General features: G+C 41.5%; 1 protein-coding gene across 2 annotated transcripts in view; it reads right to left on the reverse strand.

Annotated features, from left to right (window-relative positions):
* Positions 1 to 554: 554 nt before the first annotated feature.
* Positions 555 to 26,206, reverse strand: part of LOC109424298 (tyrosine-protein phosphatase non-receptor type 61F) — a 51,957-nt gene continuing 26,305 nt past the window's right edge. Inside the window, exons 3-8 of one of the 2 annotated variants that reach the window (XM_029880146.2) lie at positions 14,373 to 14,635; positions 13,906 to 14,131; positions 13,253 to 13,399; positions 12,505 to 13,196; positions 11,037 to 11,159; positions 555 to 1,558 (exon numbers count right to left, since the gene is read on the reverse strand). In XM_029880146.2, coding sequence (XP_029736006.2) covers positions 1,534 to 1,558; positions 11,037 to 11,159; positions 12,505 to 13,196; positions 13,253 to 13,399; positions 13,906 to 14,131; positions 14,373 to 14,635 — 1,476 coding nt within the window. In that variant the 3' untranslated portion in view covers positions 555 to 1,533. Of the gene's footprint in view, positions 1,559 to 8,270; positions 11,160 to 12,504; positions 13,197 to 13,252; positions 13,400 to 13,905; positions 14,132 to 14,372; positions 14,636 to 26,206 lie in introns of those variants that run through there. The other variant, XM_062852217.1, reaches the window with a different exon arrangement.

A 26,206-nucleotide genomic window follows, 5' to 3' on the forward strand; every position in this document is an offset into this window, starting at 1 on the left:
ATTGCGCGGGGACTTTCAGGCTGCTTAAAAGGCTCACATTGAACTTGATCGGATCTTCGCATAGAAGTTGTTCGTCTCATATGTAGCTTGAAAGCTGCTTAACATGCTCCTCGGAACCTGGTCGAGACATTCATGTTCCTAAAAGTCCATTTCAGTAGCTTGATGTTCTAAGGAAAACATAAATGTTATTTTGGCATAGAACAAAAAAGTTGAATAGTAGGTTAATTCGAATTAGCCTAATTAATGATTATGAAGTTCCAATATCGTGTGACAGGAACGAAGACACTCTAGGTCAAAGAAATTTCTATTATGAAAAGATCTTGGACCGACCAAAAATCCTACCCGTCATGGTCATATCTTCTCCCGCCTATCAAAAGGTATTCATGTACCAACGTGAACCTCTCCAGCTATTTCCCAAATACTCCGACATCCACATGAATTTGGGCAGAATCGTGAACTCCATGGAATATACATTCCGACGAATCCTTTTCATCACAAACACTGTTAGTTTAGTCAAGCTGACGATTTCGGATTCTGATAATCACAACCAGCAATTGAAATAATCAATTCCTTTATTTTTCTCATCTCGTTAAACAATTATTTTCTGTCAACTTTGAGCTTCTACCTTAAAACAAAACGTTTACTACAAATAATTTTACCAGAGTTCGACTAAAACTGCATAAATCGATTGTACCGATACGACAACACCAACAAAGTAACTGAATACCAGTAACACTGTGTAACCAACAAGTCTTCATTGTGAGGTAAAAAGGAAAATCTGTAACTCAGATAAGTTATCTAATAATATTCAATCAGCATAAACTTAAAGAATCCTACCGCTACTACCACTAATTCCAAAACTATCTCGTATTTGCTCTGGTCCTGTAGTAGCAGGACCAGAATTAAGCCTATCGTCAATACCTGAATGCCAAAAAATGTGCCTTCACGTTGTTTCTAGGAATATATTGTAATGTTTCAGAGGAACCTACCCTATCCGTATCCAATTGCTGAACCGTGTTTCAAATGTCCGTTATTATCTTCACTAGTAGGTATTAAATGGTTATTTATTGTGGTGTGGTGTACTGTAATTGAACTTGTTCATTTCCAATGTTTTCCATGACCGAGGGTACGTACTATTTTAATGGAATAGTTTTTTTTTCTCTACTTATAAATCGATACAAATTATGCAGTCTTTGATTCCTAGTTATGTGAGTGTGTTTCTGTACCCAGTGTTATTGAAATACTCTTTTCCGGTTTAGCTTTTTTTTGGTCTCACATCTATTGAGCTTCTGTGAGTGCTGATGAAGGGATGAGTACCTATCACACAATGCCGCTAGACACTCGCGAATACCGCCTAAACTAACATTACTGCTTCGTAGGGATCAACACGTTTGCGATGTTTGTTAACAGTTCATTTGTCCTTTTCGTTATTCGGCAAGCTGTTCGATTTTGTTTTTTTTTCAGTTTAGTAGAAACCCTTGCACCGATTTAGATGTAGCATATGAAATAAATTTTCCACGGTATTTGCAAATATCATTTTTCGGCCTCCATTTGTTTCCTGTAAGTACAGTAAATATGTATTTAAAAATGAATATGAAAAATTATAAACTTCAAATTTATGTTGATGTCTATTTATAAATTTGAGCATGATTAGGATCGCTTGGCGATGCAGGAACTTTGTTGGACTGGACAGAAAGTGTGGAAAAGCGGGCATCGAGCAGCTACCTTCTACCAAAGCTGTGGCACCACCAATGAACTAGGAACATGATTTATGTGTTGAGCAAGATGCGACAACACGTGTGATCGAGGGGCAGTCGATCAACGAAAGGATGTGCATGTTGAGAGTTAAGAACCGTTTCTTCAACTACAGCATCATCAATGTGCACTGCCCACACGAAGAGAGACCTGATAACGAGAAATAAGCGTTCTACGAGCAGGTAGAGCAAACATCTGATGGTTGCTTTCCGCGTGACGTGAAAATCGTTGTCGACGACATGAACGCGCAGATAGGAAGGGAGGAAATGTAGATACAGACCGGCAGTTGGACGAAACAGCCTGCGTGCCGTATCGAACGATAACGGCCAGCGATGCGTAAACTTTGCAGCCTCCCGTGGTATGGTAGTTCGAAGCATCTGCTTCCCCGATCACTATCTAGTCGCTGTATGCATGCGCTCAAAACTTTCGACAGTTATCACCACGCGTCGAAGTAGAAAAGCGCGGCTCAACATCGAGCACCTGCGTAACGTAGAAGTGACTCAAGAATACGCGCAGCAGTTATCAGTGACCCTACCAACGGAAGAACAGCTTGGTGTCCCAACTAACATTTTTGCTGTACAATAGTGGAACAAACCACTCTAAAGCACAATTTAGCTTAAGAAACTGTTATTCAGCTCTGTTTCAGGGGGTAGCTACACATGAAGATGGCTGGAGGGACATCCGATCCGCCATAGGTAGTACCTCGGACTTCGCGAATCTGAATCACAGAAACGACTGGTACGACGGCGAATGTGAACAGTTGAAAAACGAGAAGAATGCATCATGGGCAAGAATGCTGCAACACCGTACGAAAGCGAATGAGGCACGTTATAAACAGGCGCGGAACAGGCAGAACTAAGTCTTCCGGAGGAAGAACGAGATTGCGAAGCGATGGAAGAGCTGTACCGCGCTAAGGCCACACGGAAATTCTACGGGAAGCTCAACCACTCGCGCAGAGGTTTTGTGCCACAAGCCGAAATGTGCCGAAACATTCATGGGAATCTTCTCACGAGCGAGCGTGAGGTGGTCGACAGGTGGCGGCAGCATTAGAATGAGCACCTCAATGGCGATGCTGAAAGTACCGAAGGTGGCGTGGTAACAGATCTAGGAGTACGTGCGCAGGACGAAAGATTTCCAGCCCCTAACCTCCAAGAGATTGAGGAGGAGATTGGTCGGTTGAAGAACAACAAAGCCGATGGAGCAGACCAACTACCATTTTTTTTTCTTCTTTATTAGGGTGATTTTTAGCGCCTATGGCTAGTTCATCACCATAGTCAGGTAGTAAAAATGTTATCCTACCGAGCCCAACCTAGTGGCTCGCAAATTTCGTTACAATTATGACACAAATACAGAACAACCAAAAATGAACTAACACTAGGGTAAAAACAGAATTAGATCTGACTATAAAGCCCAGAATCTTGCAAAAAACGGATGACGCTGGCTAGGATCGATGTACAGCATCCGCTCGATAACTGACTGCTCTTTAACTGGACTGCTTTTTAACTGGGCGCTCGATAACTGGGGCAAAGTCGAGTTAAAAAGCAGTTATCTGTCAAAAATAAGCGAAATATAACCTCACATTTTACAAATCGGTAAACAAAACAAAATATAACAATAGCCTCCGGCTCCGGAATCTCAGTCCAGTTATCGAGCGGCGCTCGCTTACTGGACTGTCGACAAAGCCCAGTTATCGAACGGAAGCTGTATTGTTGCACAGGATGTCACGGATGCTGCCAGTCAGACCATTACTTGCGCGGTGCACTTCATATTGGGGGCAGACACACAGAAAGTGCTCAGCCGTGTTGTGGGTGTTGCATATGAGACATGTCCGGTGAAAGGGGGGACCTCCCATGCTATGTGAAAGGCGTGTATGGCCGGTCCGCAAACGGGATACAACTCGCTGTTCTCTCAGCGAGCTCAGGTCCGTCCATGGTCCGGTATCCGGCTTAATCTTGTGTAGGTAGACTGTGTTATCCCTTTGGGACCACTCGGTTTCCCATTGTTCGCGGAAAATCTTGGTAATCCATCTTTTGACGTCATGAAGGGGGACCTTGTCGGTGTACATCGGTGCAGCATGACCCGCCCCAGCGAGACGGTAAGCTGTGGTGTTACCCGGAACGCCGCAATGCCCTGGGATCCAAGCGATAGTTGTGTTTGGTGGGGCAAGCCGGATAATATCCTGAATCCATGGATGCACAGAAGACTCGGCCTGGAGAGCCGATACCACGCTAGCCTAGACGCTAGCTGAGTCGGTAAGTACGAGGATGGGCTGATCTGCTGGAATGGTGATCGCGATGAGAATGGCGGCAGCTTCGGCCGAGAAGATGGAGCACAAATGGGACATGCTGAGGCTTGTGTTGATATTGGACCCGGAGACACCGATGCCAACACCTCGGCTCGACAGTGAACCGTCTGTATATCTGTGGAGGTGGTTTGGGTATTTGCTTCGAAGCCAGTCGAGTACTGATGCCCGTAGTACGACTGAATTATCACCGGCTCGAAAACGGTTCTTAATTGTGCTATCAATTCTTGGTGTTCTTGAATGCCAACTCCTGTCTCCGTGCCAGTGGATCTTGGCCACCAGGGGGAGATCTACGTTGGCTACCGTGCGGAGGATTCTGCACCCCTCTGAGAGGAGGAAGATCCTTTCACTTCCTGAGGCTTTCTCGGCGAAAGCAGCGGCTTTTCTACAGATGGCTGCGGATATAAGGTGGCGAAAGGGTAGTACACCTGCTTCTGAGCACGCAGAATCCGCCGGAGTTGACGGTAGCAGACCTGATATGATTCTTACATAGTTGTTGTACACGGGTGTGAGGACTTGGAGGAGTTTTTCGGTGGCTATGCAGGTCAATTCTAATCCATAGGTCAGACGACTGTCGATTATAGAGCGGGCTACTCGAAAACGAACGGCCCGATTGTTGGAGCGGTGGGGGCGTGAGATTGTACGCACCAGGTTGAGCCGAGTACGACAACTGGCCTTAACGGAAGCGAAATGTTGCTTGAATGAAAGCCTTCTATCGATTAAAACCCCAAGGGTTTTGACAGTTTCTTTCAGTGGAATGGGCTGACCTTGAATCGTGATAGGAGGACCTCGGATTCGATGACCAGTGTTGCAGATATGACAACGTACGCTTTTAGGTGCAGATAGGGTGAACCCGACTGAGGATGTCCATTTAACTACGGCGTTGACAGCGGCTTGAGCTTTTATTCTGGTGCGAATGGGGGTTCATCCAGGAATCACCAGCAGGATATCATCAGCATACACAAAAATGTAGATACCACTGGGAAGATTAGAGAAGACTCCGTTCATCGCTACCAGGAATAGGGTGACGGCGATAACGGTTCCTTGAGGTACACCTGTCTCTTCGGCGAAGGACTTGGATGAGCTGTCGCCAATTACAACTCTGAAGGAGCGATTCGACAGAAAGTTTTTAACGAAGTGGAGTACGTGTCCGGACATACCCTAATCTGCAAGTTGCTTCAGTACCAGAGGGGTCCAAGTGCGATTAAAAGCCTTGGAGAGATCTAACGATATAATTTCGGTGTGCAGTCCTTTGGAGTAGGCGTCATGGAGAACATCACCCAAGGTGGTAAAATAGCTGTTCGTACCAAAGCCGGTCCTGAAGGCGTGTTGACGGTGGTCAAGATGACCATCGGCTTCGAGTTGTTGCTTCAATCGTCTGTTGACCATTCTTTCCATCACCTTGGAGAGACAGCATGTGAGGGCAATCGGGCGGAAGTGCGATGGTCCGCGTGTGGGGTCGTTGATTTTGGGAATGGGAACGACGAGGCTTTCTTGCCATTCGGGGGGGGGGGGGAAAGAATCCGATAGCCAAAGTTTGTTAAAAAGGTCCAACAGTTCCATTTTTCCGGGGAGAGGTATTTTTTTAAGCAGCGGGTATCCGACTCCATCGGGCCCAGTTGATTTACTTTTACAGCTGCTGAGGGCAAATTGTAGCTCTTGGAATGAGAAAGGTTGGTTGATCGCTGTTCCTCTGAAGTCAAACGGTACGTGGAAATTACTAACGGAAGATGTCGAGGGATTTAGGCGGCGCTTGAAGATGTCATCATAGGTGTCTATAGCCGACAGGCCTGAGAAATATTCTCCCAGGCAGTCGGTAACGATAGCCGGATCGGAGACTTGTTGATTTTATATCTGGAGAGATATTGGATTGCATTTTCTCTTGCCGCTAAGGGCATTTACTCGATTCCACAGTTCTGCAGAAGTCTGCGACGCGTTCATGCTATCGAGAAATTCTTCCCAGCTGGTACCAACTACCAAGCGAGCTTCTAAAATACGGTGGAGAAGCACTGGTGGTTACCGGAGGCAAGGATGGAAGGTATCCTGTGTCCCATCTATAAACCATCGCGTGATCACACTACTGAGCGCTGCCTATAAGATACTCTCTCAAATCTCATGCCGTCTTCTATCACCGATTGCAAGAGAGTTAGTGGGGAAATATCAGGCTGGATTTATGGGTGAACGCGCTACAATGAACCAGATGTTCGCCATCCGTCAGGTGTTGCAGAAATGCCGCGAATACAACGTGCCCACACATCACTTGTTCATCGATTTCAAATCGGCGTATGATACAATCGATCGAGAACAGCTACCTATGGCAGATTATGCACGAATACGGATTTCCGGATAAACTGATACGATTGATCAAGGCGACGATGGATCGTGTGATGTGCGTAGTTCGAGTATCAGGGACACTCTCGAGTCCCTTCGGATCTCGCAGAGGGTAACGGCAAGTGTATGGTCCTCCGTGCTTGCTGTTCAACATCGCCTTATAAGTTTAATAAGAAGAGTGGGGGTAAACAAGAGTGGAACGATTTTCACGAAGTCCGTTCAGCTGCTTGGTTTCGCTGATGATATTGATATTATAGCTCGTAAATTTGAGACGACGGCGGAAACGTACATCCGACTAAAGAGTGAAGCCAGGCGAATCGGAATAGTCATTAATGTGTCGAAGACAATGTACATGATGACAAAGGGCTCCAGGGAAGAATCACCGCTCCCGCTACCTCGAATTTCATCAACGGTGATGAAATCGAGGCGGTTGAAGAATTCGTGTACTTGGGCTCACTGCTAACCGCCACAACGAAATTCAGAGACGCATTGTGGCAGGAAATCAAGTTTACTTTGAACTCCACAGAACTCTACGATCGAACAAAGTTCGCCGTCACACGATGTTAACTATCTACAAAACGCTGATTGGACCGGTAGTCATGTATGGGCACGAAGCATGAACCCTACGTGCAAAAGAGGCCCTTGGAGTTTTCAAACGGAAGGTGTTGCGTACTATCTACGGCGGAGTGCAGATGAAAGCTTTCAGATATTGTAAGGTGTTTCGGTTAGGGGAAGGCCCACATCGGTAAGTCCTTCTGCGGTAAGGTTCGATGGCGATCCACGCGGTTTCTGTTTTGGTATCTGTGATGCAAAAGGAAGTTGGCGTGTTGTTGTTCCGTCCCCCCTAGGACATATGGAGTGCAACCTGAGAAGCTGATGGGTACCTCCCTCTAAAGCAATACCGACTTTCTGGTGGTGGTTTTCGCTGCCTGAATTTTTCTCAGGTCACTGTAGAGTACTTTGCTTTAGAGAAGAATAAAAATGTCCATGTATTAGTCGACGGGCGACATTTTTCTGGTGTCATATATGTGAAATCCAGGTAAGGATCGCACATTGACTCGGATCATTATTCATCTTGTAAGTATCAAAAAGTCATGCTAGATTATCCAGCGTCACGAGTTCAAAAAATAGCGAAACTACAGTGACCCCACACCGATGGATCACCTTAATTTTGTACACTATTTATGAATCACCATGTTGATCAAATGAGTGTTCCATAAACTGTGGTCATTTTTGCCGATTCATAAATTGTGGGGTCACTGTATGTGTTTTAATAGCCAATGTTTGACAGCCGAAGCTAGGCGAGAGGACGGGGAACCTCAACTGGATGCTAACAATTTATGGGAGTTTGTCACTGAAACAGTGGTGTAACAGCAAAAGAGGTGATAAGTCGCACATCTACTCCGTCACTGAAGTACTGTTGACCTATATGATAAGACATAATAGATGTTAAAATAGGGATTTCTCTATATAAAATTATTTTATGACAAACATATTGAAACGACTACCTAGAATTACTTCTGGAGGTGTAGGCTAGACAACTGTTAAATGCTTGCAATTTTGATCCACACTCAAACACACCACAATCAACGCCACTACACTACTACCATTCACTCATTCGAACGTGCCGAGCAGACAGGGAAGAGGCCAAAAAAGTGTTTTCTTCTGTTTAGTTTGATTGGTGCACTCTAGGTTACTTATGATCATTACTCTACTGATGAATGAGAAAATTGTCCTACCTTTGTCTCGCTTGCATGACCGCACAACAATGTCTCTTCTCAAGGATGCATCAGCTACAAAGAAATTAAAGACGCGTAACCAAAAAAATAAAACAAAAAACAAACGATATAAACAGTCAAATCTAAAATAAAACAAACTGCAATTTAGGGTTTTTACCAATTTCATCTTTATGTTCCATTCTTTAATTTGTGTCTAAAACAATCATCTATACAGTTGCATCGCTTCTTGCAGTTTATATATAATAAGTTCAGCTTCAGTTTCATCATTCGTTCTCTGTTTCTTCCAGTGATTATTATCTACTCTTCGCACTTTTCTATTACAAAACAACCTACATCGTTAATCTACGTCCTTTATAGAATAGGAAAATTATAATAAAATATTAGAATTTCTCTTCACAATGTTCCGTTTTTTGCTACGTTCCACCGCTTGTGTCGTATAATAAAAAAATAAGCAAATATTCCATCGGTAGAAAAATGTAAATCTTCTATCTCTAAAACATGGACGATATTCACTTTTAGATATCCCGGATCTACAAACACTGTCGAGACCATTGGCTATTTTCTCATTTCTCTACGCTTGGTAGGAGACCACTCTGGTACGATCTCTTCAATTTTATGTTTGTTTCCTTGTAATATTGATTGATAGTCTCTCTATGTTCTGTTTCAACATTGACACACCGATATTTTTCGTAACATCTCATTCGACCAAATTTAACAACGTAGAGCGCTCTTCCCTGTCTCTTCTCTCTGTCACAATCGAATCGTTTCACAGTAGGCTTTCCTCGGCGGGCCACATTGTAGTGAGTGTAGTTTTGTAGGCATAATATGATGTGTGGTACGTTTGCGTTTTCCCCCTTCAACACGCCTCTCGGAACAAATACATTGATTTAAGTTATCTTTTGACGTAATACTGGAAAAAAAATCGTTCTGGGGAAACTCTCTACTAGATGTGTACTTAAGAAGTTACAAGGTTGGGAAGCTTGCAAAATATCCATGTGGGCTAAATCTCACAGTAACGTTATGTAGTACCATCAACAGATTTTTATACAATTTAATAGAATAAATTGCATTGACAAACACGTTCTATCAAACTGGGCCGAAATAATATCTTAGAAGTTTAACAGGGTATCTATTCAATTTTAAGAATCAAATTCCACTTGCCCACGGTACGCCGCATGTACCACTGTATCTGAGCAAGTTCATGAGGATGCCGGAGTGTTTGGAAAATGGCTGTTTGGTAGAGGTTCACGTTGGTGTGAGCATTGCCATTAGATAGGCGTAATATTACAGATTGATTATGAAAGTAAAAAACATTAGAGAGTCTGTTGAAATCAGTACATCTATTCTATAACTTTTGCAACAGGGTTGGCATTGGTATTTTTGATTATTTTTTGTATGGAGTGCGGCCCCTTTGCGTTGGTGTGCTGTAAACATTGCCGATGAAGTTGAACTCTGAAACTATTTTTCCAGTATTACGCAGAACATTTCATAGCGGCCTGATGTGCTTTGGACGATAGGTACTAAAACAAACAAACTGTAACAGGCATATACAAATTCAGATAATTACAAAAACATCATTCATTTAATTCACTGTTCCATCTATCACAAAAGCTTCTAACAGGAAATAGTTCTTCCCAGATGAATTTCGAAAAAGCTCCTTCATGAAATAAATACCAAAACTGTGATTCCTTAAAATGTGGTACGCACAAAACTAAAAAATGAAGCAGAAATAGGCTATTACAATTTAAAATAAAAACTAGTAGATAAATAATGATTTGAAATAAAACTGAAGTGACGGAAAAGGGAGATGCTATATCAATTTACTTGATAAATATGTTGATTTCTGTTCGGTATTCTCCTGTTTCCTTTCGTGAACTCAGATTATAGGTTATGGTTATGATTGTGTGTGAGTGTGAATGCTGTCGACAGTTTGTATTGGTTGCACTCTTCAAAAGAGCCCAAACTAAATCACACTACGAAATTCCGCCGACTTTGGAGTTCTGTGAAAAACAATTCGGTAAAATTTCACCGATATTTAGGAAACAGTTTACCGAATTTCGGTAACGTTTCACATCCTTAACTATTACCGAACCTTAGTAAAAATTTTTACCAGCAATTCAATAGTGGAAATTCGGTAAAACTATACCGAAGCCGGAGACATTTCTAAGATGTGTAATATTCCTTTGCCTTCTTCCAAGTTTGCTGCTTGGAATGAGTTCCATAGGTAATCCAACAATTTTAATCTAAGAAGTTCAACATCTGAACGCGCTACGTTCTCGATGACGTTACCTAAACACCGGCATGTCTAATGTAGGTGTGTATGTGTGTTTGGGGGTGTTCAGCGCTATACAACATTGATAGTATTTTAACTACACAATTAATCGTTTTTGTTGGTTAATTAGCTGTTCCTCTACTCTCGCTTGATACGAACGTGCCATTCGACACTTCACAGTTTGCGCTTGTACCTACAAAATTGCGTCAGATAATAATAAGAATGTTATCTGGCAATTTGAATTCGCTCCCCTTCATTGTCCTGCGTGCTTTGTTCTAGTTCTCGGTAAAATATTCTCAAATCGAGAAAAATATGGAAATAATCGAGCAAAAGTGCAATAACTGGTAAACAGTCTCCCATTATCCCTCTCTGTCTGGAATTTTTAAATGCAATATATGGGCCCATAACGTGTGCGAGGATGCGAGGTACACATTACGGGGGCGTGTACAAAAGGGAGCTGGGAGCCAAGGATTGCAGCAGGACAAACATGCGTAAATTCAATGGAAAAGGGACAAAACAAACGGGGAAAGGGGGCGGGGCGAGAGGATACCCTCCCTTCATTTACATTGTTCTCGTGTAGAGATATACACAGAGCACACCGATACAAACGCCGGCGGCTATGGTAAGAATTATTGACCTGCGCTTTTTCGGCGAATTGCTCTCCGATTCCTTCTGCTTGCGTTTGATTTCCCGGATCTTTTCCTCCATCGCGGACTGGCGTTCGAGTCGCTTCCGGCGGCGCAGCTCTGCGTTCGGTGATCTGTTGGAGATGCGAGAAAAAAGTGAAAAAATATTTAGAACCAGCAATGGCAAAAAAATGTCCTAGACAGTTTCTTAACTTATTATTGTGAGGAGGCGAATAAAGTGTTTGTGCGTTGCATATGTATCCGAGATTCTCCTAATAGTTTCTTTTGGAATGTCTTCAAAAGTTTTTTTTTGCGACCTCGAGAATGTATTTTTGGAAAAATAAAATCCTGGAAGGAACTGTTGGAGGAAAATCAGAAGTTCCATAAACAAAAACTGCAGGAGAAATGTCTTCAAATACTCATCAATAACCTCCTGAAGAATTTCCATTACTGAACTGAAGAATTCCAGAATGAACTTCCAAAGAAATTCCAGAAGGATCTGCAGGAATTCCAAACGGAACTCTTGAGGGAAACCAGAAAATATAAATCTTGGAAAGAGCTCCTTAGCAAATTGCCGTGAGCAATTTCTGAAAAAAAAAATCCAGAAGAACTTCCCGAAAGAAGTTGCAAAAGGAATCCCCGAAAGAGTTCTCTAAAGGATTCCGGAAAAAGTTCCCAAAGAAATCTACGAAGGAGTTCCTGTAGAAATTCCAAAAGCAATTTCTGGCAGAAACCAAGAAGAAATTCCTGGTGGAATCCCTGAAGGAATTCCCAAAAGAATTCTGGAAGAATCCCGGAAGAGGTTCTTGAAGGAATCCCAAAAGTTCCCGATAATTCTATGGTAAGAGTCCCGGAAGGAATTCTGAAAGCAATCTCAGGAGTAATTCCCGAAAGAATCCCGGAAGAAGCTCCTGGAAAAATCCCGGAGAAGTTTTTGTAGGAATGCTGAAACATGTTCTTGTAGAATTCCTGGAAGGATCTCGGAAAGAATTCGTGAAGAAATTCCAGAAGGAACTTCGGGAGGAATGTCGCATGGAATTCCTGGAAGGAATCCCTGACGGAATTTTGGAAACAAGTTTTTAAAGGAATCTCGTTATGAATTCCTGAAGCAATCCTCGAGAGAACTCCTGGAGGAAAATTGCTATTTATAATTGATACTTATAATATTTTCCAGGAATACCATCTGGAAGTAAAAAAAAAACTTCTGAAGACATTCCAAAAGAAACTAGATATTAGAAGAATCAAAGATGCACATTCTCTACGATTCCCGGAACTCCTAAATAAATTCCGGAAGAAATGCCTTGAAGACCCAGAAGGAATCATGAAAGGAGTTTCGTTATTTAAAAACTGTCTAAAAAAGCTACGCCATTTTTGGATGTTCCCCAAACGACTCCTTTTGACGACAGCAAAAAGATTGTTTGCTTCTCGTTCGAATATCTACTTGTAGAATAAGTAGAACAACAACTTTATAATACTTACTGTCCCCTTTCCGGACTGGAAGCAGCTTCCTCTCCCGCACTATTGCTATTGCTGTCCACACCGTTCGGCACCGGTGGGAGCGTCGCGTTGGCATCGAACGATCTTTCTCCGGCGGCGCCGCCAATGCCACGGTTGGACTCCAACGTCGATGTATTACTGCTGGTAGCACTGGGCGTCGTTGTTACCGCTGTGGATGTGGTTGCCGTCGTCGTCGAGGTCATAGCCGACGACGTAGAACTGGTTATCGTTGTATCGTCCAGCACGGAACTTTCGATGTTATCACTATTGTCCTCGTCACTGTCGTCGACATTTTGATCGCTATCGTTCTCTTCAATAAGCTCGTCCTCGTCACTGCTGGATGCGCCACTATCGCCCGAACTGTGTACCGCCTCGCTCACCTTCTCCAGCGAGTCTTTCGGCAGCGGTGGCAAAGGTCGATCTTTGCCGCTAATCTCATATTGCTTGCTCTTCTCTAGGTTCACCAAATTGTTCACCATGTCCCGTTCGTTGCACGTTAGGAAATCTTCGTGGACGCTTTCGCTGTTCGGAATCAGTGGCAACGGTTTCTGAGCGATTGTGAGCGAGTGCGACCGAGGCGGTGGCAAGGGCGGTGGGGTATCGTCTGTTTCCTGATCCGAGGTGGCCTGGTTATTGGTTGCCACGACCGACAGCTCTTCGAAGTCTTCGAAGGACTGGAAGAAAATGCGTTTGTAAGTTTATGAGAGTCGAAATCTTTTGTAATACTTACCGAGTTGTTCATACGTTTCATGCCTTCGATGATAGCTTGATATGAGAAATACAATTGATCTACTGTTTGTATCAGTCCCATGCGGTATCGCCGCAATTCCAGCAGAACATCTTGTACCGCCACTTTGTCTTCTCCCTCTTTGTCAATCTAGAAACATGAAATAATGCAATTATTTTATCTTTTAGCGAAGTGATAATTTATAGCCGATTGCTTTTCTAAAAACTATTTTTCAGAAACTCATTATTTATCTGTATTGCGGCGAGAAAACTAATTTCAAAGAAATTATTAATTGAGCTAAACAGACTTCCTTTGATATTATGCTATTTACAATTTTGATAGTTGGTAAACTGCCCAAGCGTGGCGCTCGCATCCTTTCTGGTCGAGTTTGACGTTTGCCCATTAACGCCACCGTGTTGATGGTTGGCCAAACACGGTCCATTTATCATTGGACTGTATGTTTCCGAGACTAAAATTTGAATCGAAAAATGGTTAGGAATGTTACGTCTGTTTGTCTGTTCGTCACCCTCAGCACCAGTTTATCACATATAGGCTATACGGACCCCTCTTAGAAATAGTGCAATCAGAACAACGTGGTTTTGCGTTTCTGGAAGACAATCTTCAGGAAAACATAACAAAGCCTAAAACCAACTTACCAACACTAGGCAGCAGTCTACTAAACAAAACGTTCCGGATCGACCGATTCCCGCACTGCAATGGATGATTGGTGGCCCAACGTCCTTGTCTAGCGCTCCCGACTCACGAACCTCCTTCAGAAACTGCAGAAATGCCACAGGCGAACTGGGAATACCGAAATCCGGCCAAGTGGTGTAGTGAAATTGTACAACCTCTCGCGTTTTACTCGATTCCATGTCAGTTAATCTATATGTTTGATAATAGGAAGAACGGGGAAATGCAAACATTAAACAACGCAACGTCATCGTAACAACACAGCTGGTAGTGCAGATGGCACTCCAACTGCCATGAGTCACTTCCTCCACGAGCGAGTGGGGTTTCCTCATTCGTATCAATCACGCATTCAATCACTCAACCGCATCCACCTGATTGAACTGAACACAGCCTTGAAAGCTAAAATCATAAAACGAAAAATCACCGAACTTACCGGAACGTCCTCTTGCAGAAGTTTTTATACTCGACACACTTGACGTACTCGATGGCTAGTTGCACTTCCGGCAGTTCCAGCTTGTGCTCCTCGCCGATCTTTTCCGGCCAGTACAGGTGGCACTTGATCTGTTTCTTCTCGATCAGTTTGTTCAGCATCAGTATCGCCCGGGAGTTGTATTCCCACACCATGAGCCAGAAGTGTCCAACGGTGAGCGGCAGCGGACCCTGACAGAGGATATACTTTCGCTCGGCGCGTTCCATCTAATGCGTTGGAGAGATAGGAAGACATTATCTGTTAGTGAGGTTTTGGAATTTCTGTGGGTTTAACATTAGCAACATTAACTTTTGAACATCTCTCGGCTACGTGAACAAGCTGGTAAATAAAATACCCAATTTCTGTACTAGCTCGTTTGCGTAGTAAAAACTCATTTTTTTTATGTACAGGAGGTGGCGAAAATGTTTGGGATTGGATCTATGACATTTGGTCGAATGACGTTTGGTCGAATGGACATTTGGTCGAAATCCATTTTGTGGAAGATGAAGCATATGACATTTAGTGGAATAGACAATTCGTCGAATGAACATCTGGCCGAAAGGTACTAACTGATAAAAAGAGATTTGAGTGGAAAATCATATTATAGATTTCGGTATCATAGTTTATATGTTACTGATCTTATTTTAGTATCATACCTATTGGCCAAAACTCAACAAATACTTAACTCAAATAGCGCAAATTGACAAACAATTACCCCAACATTTCAATTTCGCTAGATCAATGTAATGTGTATGTCATAGTGGATATTAGATTGGATGAGCCTTTAGATACAAACCATTTTTTTTTATATAACTCTAGCTTAATTTTTCAAATCGACGTATCTGACTTTTTCACTGATCTGAGTCAATGTTGACGACCATTTCACTAAAATAGTTTTTTTTTTATAAAAAGACTTTTCATAAGTTTTTTGTGCTTAACATCACCAGGGATATAGCACGCACTAGGTAAGAAACAAAACCTACTCATTCCATATCATTTTCACAATGAATTTTGACGAAAATACACATACACCGGGTTGATTCGAGATACGTCATGCAAGATACGTCGCTTTTGTATGGTGCCAGTTTGCTGTATCTGTTACTTTTGATTTTGGCTTGATACGTCGTTTGGTTTTCTCATATATCAAAACGGTGTATCTATCAGTAAAGTTGTAAACATCGAAATAGTTAGATACGTCGTTTCGAAAAATATGCTTAGTTAAACAAATTAAGCAATAAATCATCAAACAGTGAGGTGGATTCTTCAATTTGCTTTATGAATCATGCATGCAGCAGTAAACCCGGATTCTGATTTTTCTGATTCTGATTCTGATATTCTGATCTGCGATCAGAAATATTTGAAAATTCTTCAGTTCAAGATTTCAAACGCGAATGGCGATCGAATTACCCGCCAAAAATACACCCGTATAGAAAGCCAGCATGGTTCCTTACCTACCTACCTTGTTGGCTACAAAGTAACTTTACTCCAATGCCGAGCGTATAGTAGAGCACCATCTTCGTCGGTCTTGGGCGATGTTCCTCCAGTTTCCCCGAACGTGTAGGGATCGTAGATCTTCTTCAACCGCGTGCAGCCAGCGAGTTCGCGGCCGCCCACGAAGTCGCCTACCTCTACCGGGTTCTCTGCTGAATATTGTTTTCGCTATTCTTTCTTCCGACATTCGCACTACGTGTCCAGCCCACTGAAGTCTGCCGTATTTTATACGTTTCACAATATTCGCATCTTCGTACACTTGGTACAACTCGTGATTCATGCGTCTGCGCCACACTCCATTTTCTTGTTTCCCACCGAGAATTGTCCGCAGCACTTTGCGCTCAAAAACTCCAAAAGCTTTTCGGTCTACCTCCTTTAACGTCCACGCTTCGTGACCGTAGAGGGCAACCGGAAGAATCAGAGTCTTATACAGAGCGAATTTTGTTTGCGTTTGCAAGTTACGGGACCTAAGCTGGCTACGCAATCCGTAAAAGGCCCTATTCGCAGCTGCAATACGCCTTTTCACTTCACGGGAAACGTCATTGTCACATGTCACAAGTGTTCCAAGATAAACAAATTCTTCAACAACTTCAAACACTTCCCCATCAATCACTACCTCAGCACTAACACCACTAGGCCTGCTTCTGTCTCTACCCGCTATCATGTACTTCGTCTTGGTAGAGTTAATCGTCAAGCCTATCCTCGCTGTCTCTCTCTTCAGAGGAGCATAAGCTTCCTCCACTGCCCTACGATCGATGCCGATGAGATGATAGAGCCATTTCTCTGCACGCCTGATCTCAGGTATCAGGTATCAGAAGGCCGGCTCCAGAGGCACGTTATCCTCCATTTGGGACATTTGTGCCATCGCCAAAAATAACAGCCTATTTCATCATCTACCTGAGGGAAAGGAAGGAAAAAGGATTTGGATGGGGATAGGGACAGGTAGGGAAATAGGAAAAATACCCTGGAAGAGGGTACTAACGCACAAGCGTACCACAATGGGTTCAAACAGCGCCCTGAGAAGGGCACTGTAATAACGCATAAAGCGAAAGAGAGCCTATAGCTCTTTACCACAGCGGGTTAAGAACAACAGAATATCCTGAAGATTCAGGTTTCTGAAGTCAGTTTCACTTAATAAGTGTTTACTGAATACTCGGAAACGCTGTTGCGCGAAAACTGGACAGTTACATATCAAATGATACGAAGTTCCATAATCGGATTCACAGCTATCACAGGTAAATGAATCAGCTTGCTGAATATTCGCCATGTGATAGCTGAGTCGGCAGTGGCCAGTCAATGCTTTGACCAGCATGCTGCAATTCTGCTTAGACAGATTAGTTAGATACTTCGCCACCCGTAGAGATGGCTCAGCACTATACAATTTGGTTTGACGACATGACTCCAAACTATTCCAATATTGTCTGTGTTGAGTGACAGCCCAGGTGTGAATCTGAAGCTTAATCCAACACTTCGATATCGGAATAGCTGGCTCAGGGCCAATGAAGTCATGTGATGCTCCAGAGCGAGCTAACTCATCAGCCAATTCATTTCCAGCGATGGAAGAATGACCAGGTACCCATAGAAGGTGAACAGCGTTTGCTGAATTCAGCTCCTCGATTTGAGTTCGACAAGCGATAACTATCTTCGACCTGGAGTTGGCCGAAGCAAGTGCTTTAATAGCAGCCTGGCTATCTGAACAGAAGTATATTACTTTGCCCATTACGTGCTGCTGAAGTGCTGATTGCACTCCGCACATAAGAGCAAAGATTTCGGCCTGAAAAACGGTACAGTGTCTACCAAGTGAATAAGACTGATACAGCCTTAGCTCACGAGAATAAACACCAGCACCTGCTCGACCTTCGAGAAGGGAGCCATCAGTGTAACATACGATGCCGTCTGAAATACTTCTTTCCAGATAACCAGATGTCCACTCTTCCCGGGAAGGGAATTTCGTGGAAAATGTCCTATATGGAAAATTACAAGCAATTGTAAGATCACTTGGAGCAAGGACAATTTTGTCCCAATTCACCAAAAGTGGAAACAACGAGGTGTGTGTTGAACTGCGGTTCACAGGAGTTTCCTCTAGTAGACCGAGTACCCGTAACCGGTAAGTGCAAGAAAGGGCTTCTTGTTTGAGATGAATGTGTAGTGGGGCAACGTCAAAGAGAACTTCTAGCGCTGCCGTAGGAGTTGAAGAGAACGCTCCAGACATCGCCATTAAGCACATCCTTTGGAGATGGCCTAATTTTGATTGGACCGTTCTCACTTCACCCTTTTGCCACCACACAAGACATCCATAAGCCAATATTGGCCGAACCACAGTTGTGTAAATCCATTTGATATACTTGGGTTTTAGACCCCAAGTTGTACCAAAAGTACGCCGGCATTGCCCGAAGGCCATACAAGCTTTCTTGATTCTGAACTCAATGTGAGGTGTCCAGGAAAGCTTGGAATCAAGAATGACTCCAACGTACTTTACCTGTTCAGTCACATCGATTTCAGAATCAAAGAGACGCAAAGGTCGAACGCCATTACGGTTTCGCCTTTCCGTGAAAAGAACAATAGATGTTTTACTCGGATTAACCGAAAGGCCATATTGGCGACACCAACCCTCAACTACCTGAAGGGCGTTTTGCATCAGGTCGAAAAGGGTGCTGATGCACATACCGACTAACAATGTTAGGTAGTCGTCGGCAAAACCATAAGTAGGAAAACCGCTATTATTGAGTTGCCTCAATAGCGTATCTGCTACGAGATTCCACAAAAGCGGTGATAAGACTCCCCCTTGGGGGCATCCACAAACACTCAATTTCCTTATCCCTGCTAGACGCAATGTCGAGAAGAGATATCGGTTTTTGAGCATTTGGTGAATCCAATTGGAAATCATTGGAGATATACCATGACTCCGTGCGGCTTCCAATATGGCATCGAAAGGCACGTTGTCAAAGGCACCCTCGATATCTAAGAAAACACCCAAACAAGATTGCTTTTGAGCGAATGCTTTCTCGATATCGTAAACAACCTTGTGTAAAAGAGTCACAGTGGACTTACCAGATTGGTAGGCATGTTGGTTCACATGAAGAGGCACGTTGGCCAGATGAACATCACGGATATGATGATCCACAATACGTTCTAAGCATTTCAGAAGAAAAGAGGTCAAACTGATAGGTCTGAAACTCTTTGCTTCTTCATACGACGCACGACCCACTTTCGGAATAAACTTTACAGTAATATCCCTCCAGGATTTGGGAATATACCCTGTAGCAAAACTGCAAACAAGTAGTTTTTTCAAAACATGTTTGAAGTAATCTAATCCCTTCTGAAGCAAAATAGGATAAATCCCATCTGCCCCAGGAGATTTGAAAGGAGCAAAGCTATTAAGAGCCCACTCAATCGATTCTATAGTTACAATACTTCGAGCCGAAGCCAGGGAATCGTAACTACAAGTAAAGACATCAGGTTCATCCGAAGATGTAATATCCACACATCCAGGGAAGTGTGTGCTGAATAAGCATTCCAGAACTTCCTCATCAGAGGAAGTTAGATCGCCATTTGGCAAACGAAGTTCGTTCACTCGGAAATCTTTAGATTTCGCAAGGATTTTATTTAACCGACTGACTTCACTCCAACTGGAGACATTTGTACAAAGGTTTTTCCAGCCGGATCGTTCAGCAGACCGGAGAGCTTTCCTGTAGGCCTTGCGAGCCGACCTGAAAGCCTCCGAACCAGCCGAACGTCGGCTGTTCCAACTCTTTCTACATTGTTTCCTGAGTTTCGCCAGATCAGAGTTCCACCAAGGGGTTCCCCTTGTGATCTTCACAGACCGTAGAGGGCATGCTTCTTCAAAAGCTTCCATGATGAAGGCCGTTGTAGTATCAACGGCATCATCTAAATCACTCGGAGTGTCAATGGATGGTGAGTATCCATGAAATTTGGTCGCAACCAAATCAGTAAAAAGATCCCAGTTTGTCGACCGGGGATTACTGAAACGCAATGTTTGCGAAGTAACATTTGAATCAGCATTCTGCAGGTTTACCGAATTCGGACTTCAAGATTTTCGCTAGAATCCTGTTGTGAGGATTTTTTCAACAAGACCCTCAAAAGGCCTACGAAAGATCTTTTAGACATCTGAAAATATCGCCTAAGAAATATTCAGAAATTAAGAAGTGTATGATTTTTTTTTCCGACATACACGAGAAACATCTAAAAATCCTAAGAATTTCAATATAATAGTTTCCAAAAAAACTTAGAAACTATGTCATAATGACATTAAAACCAATAGATGTAAAACCAATTCGGTAAAACGAAAATTTTTGTTTTTTTTTTTTGTTGATAACATGAGTTATATCTTGAATAGGGATCGCAGTACCGACCACTTTTAACGAGTACCGGTATTTCGGTACTAACGGGTGTCCACTAAATAACGAGAATGCTTCCAAAGTGCTCTTAAAAATATATGATCTTCAAAAACGGCAATCTGAATCTATCTATCATAAAGGTTTAACACTGTACTTTCATGGAAAAATATAAAATTTTAGAAAATTGAACGTAGTAATTTGTACAGCATATTTGTGTAGTGATGTTGGAGCAACTGCTTTGTACGACTTTTAAAATTTAACTTTCACGCATTTTCTGCATCTGTGAAATAGTTAGTTGAAATAATTGACTTCCAAGCTACCTTTAGCATCTACACACTCAAACAACAATAGGAAAAAACATTGGGGATACTGACTGGTTTTACTGCTTTGATGGCAGCCTTTTCTCGTAAATGACGTTTATTGAAATTTCCAAAAAATGCCATTTTTCTGTATCATAAAAACGTGTCAATGTAATTTGTGCACTGCGGTTCATTGTTGACCTTTTTGTGTGCTATGTATTTTATTTTATAACAAACCATTTACATGTTGTCCAACGTGTAAATGTGATTTGATGTGAATATTTGATATTTTACACGGCATTCTATTGATTTATCCAGCCCATGCACTATGGGCCAGAAATCAAAATTTCGCGACAAAATTCAAAAAAGTTGGCATTTTTATAGATCAATCAATTTTGTTATATGTATGATTGTTTGGGCTATGTTTGATTGTATACCAACTGATTTGTTTGATTTGTAACAAAATTGTATCGTTTTTTGTATGGAGAAACTTCTTATAAGCGAAAATTCTCGATTTTAATAAATATTAAGAAAAATGTGATTTTTGGAGAAAAATGTGCCCAACAAATATTACGCCTACATTTCCTAACAGTAAATTTAGTATATTTTGCATATTTAATGCACAACTTGCGATGTCTTTAAGTTTAAATTAAAATTTTACAATATCCACTCAAATTTTATTGTGTTTTGCGGGAATTTGCGGGAAACCAAGATACAGTGATTTTAGTGCATGCGTTAATTTTGCACAACTAACGCTGTGCTTCAATAACCATCTACTCTAAGATCTACTTTTGCCATTACGACGCAATCTCTTAATGGCTTGCGAAACAATACACATAGCAACAAACTACTATTATTCTGGAAGGTTTCGTTTCAGGTAAGACTGTGGTTGTAGGCGTTTAAATCAATACCACACACTTACTCAAAGTGCAAGTTTTGGTACATCAATTCGTGTGGTCAATTATGATTTTTAATAAGTTTTTGGTGAAAAAATCCGATGCTCAGGTATTTCAGATGTCCGGCATTTGGCCGAATGCCGCTTGGCCGAATTATGTTCAAAATAATTTAGAGAACCCATTTTACATTCTAGCTGCCAATTTGATCATCATTAATTTTTCCTTCTTCTTTCCTCCAATCATTGACTATTCTTTCTAGTTTTACAATTCAGGGATTAGTTGGCGTTGAAACTGTCAATATTTTATCAGAGATTTTTTTCTCCTTTTAATCATAGGCGATTATGTTGAGTTATACTGACGTGGCACGATCGTTTCATCTTCAGCCAAATGGCGTTCGGCCAAGTGACTCTTTCGGCGTTCGGCCAAGCGGCAATCACACAAATGACAGTCGGCCAAATGACTCGGAGCCGGTATTTGATCAATATGTAAATTACACTCGCTCTTCGTACATATGTATAAGTGGGATGGATATATTTGCGATCAATAGACAAATTTGATTTTCCTTGCAATATTCAAAATGCCGTGTCATTGATTGGCTCGGTAGCTAAGTCGGTAAAGCACTTGTGTAGCATTTAACGGTCGTAAGTTGAAATCTCACTTGAGCTGTGGATTTGTTCCTAATTTCATTAATAATGTATCCATCTGTACATATGTATGTACGATGAGTTAATTTAAAATTCTAATAGATGACACGGATTGATATACCTAAACTTTGCACATTGAGTAAGTGTGTGGTCTTGATTTAAAAGTTTATAATCACATTTATTTCGAAACAAAATCTTCCACAATGGTAGTTGTTTGTTGCTATGTATATTGTTACGCAAGCCATAAAGTCATTGCGTCGTAATGGCAAGAGTGGATGATTATTGAAGCACAGCGTGAAATATTGTTAAATTAATGCAAGCACTAAAATCACTCTAACTTGGTTTCCCGCAAATTCCCGCAAAAAAGTCCGGAAGTATTCAAAAAAGAAGAGTCTAAGCTAGCATCCTAGACCGGTTGCATGTCGAATACGGTCGAATACTCCTACTTTCTGAACACATTGGCAAATAAACCGTAATATTTGAGTAAATATTATAAAATTTATTTTTAAACTTTAAAGTATCGCCGTTTGTGCACCAAATATGCAAAATATACCTAATTTACTTCTAGGAAATGTATGCGTTATACTTGTTGGGTACATTTTTTACTACAAATCACATTTTTTTAAATATTGGTTAAAATCCAGAATTTTCGCTTATAAGAAGTTTCTCCATACAAAAAACGATACAATTTTGTTACAAATCGTACAAATCAGTCGGTATATAATCAAACATAGCCCAAACAATCATACAAATATGAAAATTGATTGAACTTAGAAAAACAACTTTTTTGACTTTTGTCGCGAAATTTTGATTTCTGGCCCATAGTGCCATGACGCAAAAGTACGTTTAATGATGTGAAATGATTTCATGCTTATTGATTTAGCTAGTTTACATCTATTTCCATCAGAATCTGTTTCTAGGGATGCCAGGTTGTAGAGTTCATTCAAAACTGGACAGATTTTAGGTTTTCTTTTAACTTTTTTACGTTTTTTTTAGCAATCAGTAGAGCCGTCCAAGGCGCTTAACTAGTGCTTCCTGTTTCAATGTCGTTTTCTACAGAACAGAATAAGTTGAAACAAAATAAAAAATACGCTGACTTTGTGGATAGATAGATGATTGTTTTGCATAAAAAAACTTTTCTCTATGGGCGCTTGTAATTTTTTAATCAGTTGCTAAAACCATTCTCGTTATTTAGAGGACACCCGTTAGAGCATCCAGTACCGGTAGTACCGGTAACAGGGTGGCCACTAAATATCAGTTTTGAAATTCCCGTCTTTTCCCGGTTTTCCCGGTACGATTTCTGAAATTTTCCCGGTTTTTAAAATGCACATTTTTTAGTAGGTAACGTCCAATTTTCGTATCATATGGATGATAAGTACCATGTGAAAATGCACTTGCAATCTTGTGAATACTATGTACTAGATATTAATAGTTTATTATTATTCTTGACGTAATGCATCTATGGAAAAAATGGAAGTAACTACCAATGATGACATAAAAGGCGTATGCTACACAATTACTTACAACATATTTTCATTCAGCTCCAAGTAGTGCATAATTCAAGCTTTCCCTCACTCATTATTTTACTTATTTTCTTGTTCCTAAAAAAAACAATTGTAGAAGTGGTAGCTAACTATGCAGATCTATAATAGGTAAGATGTGCATATAAAATCAGCAAAGTCGCACTCGATTATCCGGGACATGGAGGATAATCGAACCATTTTTTTTATTCATTAGCGTAGGTGCCCTAACGCAACTTTTGGTGTTGTTTTCGGGGATTCCTCCAGGATGTGCAACTGAGTGTTCCCCCAAAAACTTACATCTGGAGATTCTTACAAAGTTTTGTCCGAGGTTTCATCTTTCGATTACTCCATAAATACTATCTTGGATTTTTTCAGTAACTTCTTTTAGCGATTCACCTTGTATATCTTTTGTGGATTCCTCTAGATTCCTTAATCGTCCATAACAAGCGCGGTTGGCCACCACCGCCAGCACCACGCTAATACTGAACACAAAAAGCGAGATTTTTTCGTGTTGTACTAAACACAACAGCGCGATCGCTCGAGGGTTAATGGATTTATTCTGGAAGAGGTTCCTTTAGGGAATTTAGGATTTTAGTCAGCCTGTTGGCAATTAGGGAATAGAACTTTTGGTCTGGGATCATGAATTCGATCTAGGGATTTCTCCTGGAACTCCTGAAGGATTTCCAAAAGAATCTCCCACATGTCTTTAAGGTTTCCCAAGGAACTCTTGGAAGAGTTCTCGATTACAAAACTCCCGCAGTAGTTTGTTTTTCAGGATTCTGGAGTATTTCCAGAAATGGCTATCATAAAGTTTTTGTAAGAAATTTTGGGAGACCATCCAGAAGGAACTCCTGGGTGATTTGCAGCGGGAGCTTCTGAAGGATGCCCAAAAGCAACTCCTGGAGCAACTCCAAAAGCAACTTTCATAAGCAACTCCTGGAGGTTTCTTTGAACAAACTCCTGGAGGGTGCCCAAAGAGAACTCTTGAAGGAAACGCAGTAAGAAACACTGGAGAAATTCCAAAAGCAAATATTAACTAAAGATAAAATTCAGCAAAATCTCTTGAAAGTTTTCAAAATCAAAGTTTCAGAAGGCACTCCTGCAGAAATCGTGCAAAGAACTCGTGGAGATGGATGAGTAACAGAATGATACCCAGAAAGAACTCCCGATTGATTTCTAAAAAAAGCTTTCGGAGGAATTCCAGAAGAAAGTTCTAGGGAATCCCCAGAGGAAGCTCCAGGAAGAAAAGGAAAAAATTTCTGGAGGGATTTCAAAAAAATAATCTGGGAAGAACTCCCGTAGCAAATTTTGACGATTGGAGCAACTCCTGTTACAATTGCGGAAGGAAAATCTTGAAGAATCTTGAAAGAAACTCTTGAATAAATTGCAATAGGTTGTCTTGATTAGAACCCACTTTACTGCTGCAATTCTGCACAGTGACGTAAGCGACATTGATAGTTTTGGCCCATTTTTTGGTTATTATGCATAAAACTCTTGTTTATCCTCTAAGTTTGTTTCCATAGATGATAGATTACAACTAGATCTTGCATTCTAATACAGCAGGAATACCACAGTGTTATTTTTACCACAGATGTTATAGGGTCTTGTACCATTTGGGCAGGTGTACCTATTTTGGGCACTTGCCGCTATAACTAAGTCAATTCCAAACCGATTGATTTGAAATTTTGTCCAGAGTTAGGCACGCACAGTATCTAACGCTGTACAAAAATTCAAATCAATAGGTTTGAAATTGACTTAGTTATAGCGGCAAGTGCCCAAAACAGGTACACCTGCCCAAATGGTACAATAACCCTGTATAATATACCAAAAAATATCGAAATTTTAAATGGCCCTTACGTCACTTTGCAGAATTACGGCAGTTTAGTGCTTATGATTTTCTTATCTATTAAGATTCCTGATGAAATTTTGGAAAGATTCCTTAAAAAAACTAGAATAAATTTAAGAAAGGACACGGGTTAATCCAAAAAGAAACTTTTGAAAAAATCTCAGATGTAAAAAACTCTTTCCTCGAAAAAATCTCATCGAATTCCAAGAGATAATCAAGCGGTACAAAAACCTACTAGAGGAATTCTACAAGGAACTTCTTGAAGAAACCCAAGTTCTGTTTTAAGGAAATTCCAAGTGATTGCAAAGGCGAATTCCTTGGGATTTTGTAGAAGTGTCCCAGGAGTATTTTGGTTTGGCTTTGATTTTGCAGATTTTCGCTGAGGTGTAAACATTCAAATATGCACATCAAGTTACTCTTAACAACAATTTTCCCGGTAATCATTCCAAATTCCCGGCTTTTTCCCGCTTTTTTCCCAGTCGTTCCGAATTCCCGTCTTTTTCCCGGTTTTCCCGGTTCGGTGGCCACCCTGCGGTAAAATACCGGTACTGGCAGATATTCCCAACTCCCAAAGCCCTAAAGGTAATGAAGCAGAATCAGTTCTTGCGCATTCACCTTTGGCCTTCTGCACCACTACGGGCGCCTAGGACTAAAACATAAGGATCATTGAGCCAACAACCATGCTATTGTCCATACTGCCAGTACCGGATCGTTTACGCTTCCATTTCAATATCATGGCAA

Source organism: Aedes albopictus, chromosome 2, assembly GCF_035046485.1.
Source record: "Aedes albopictus strain Foshan chromosome 2, AalbF5, whole genome shotgun sequence".
Classification (NCBI taxonomy): Eukaryota; Metazoa; Arthropoda; class Insecta; order Diptera; family Culicidae; genus Aedes; species Aedes albopictus.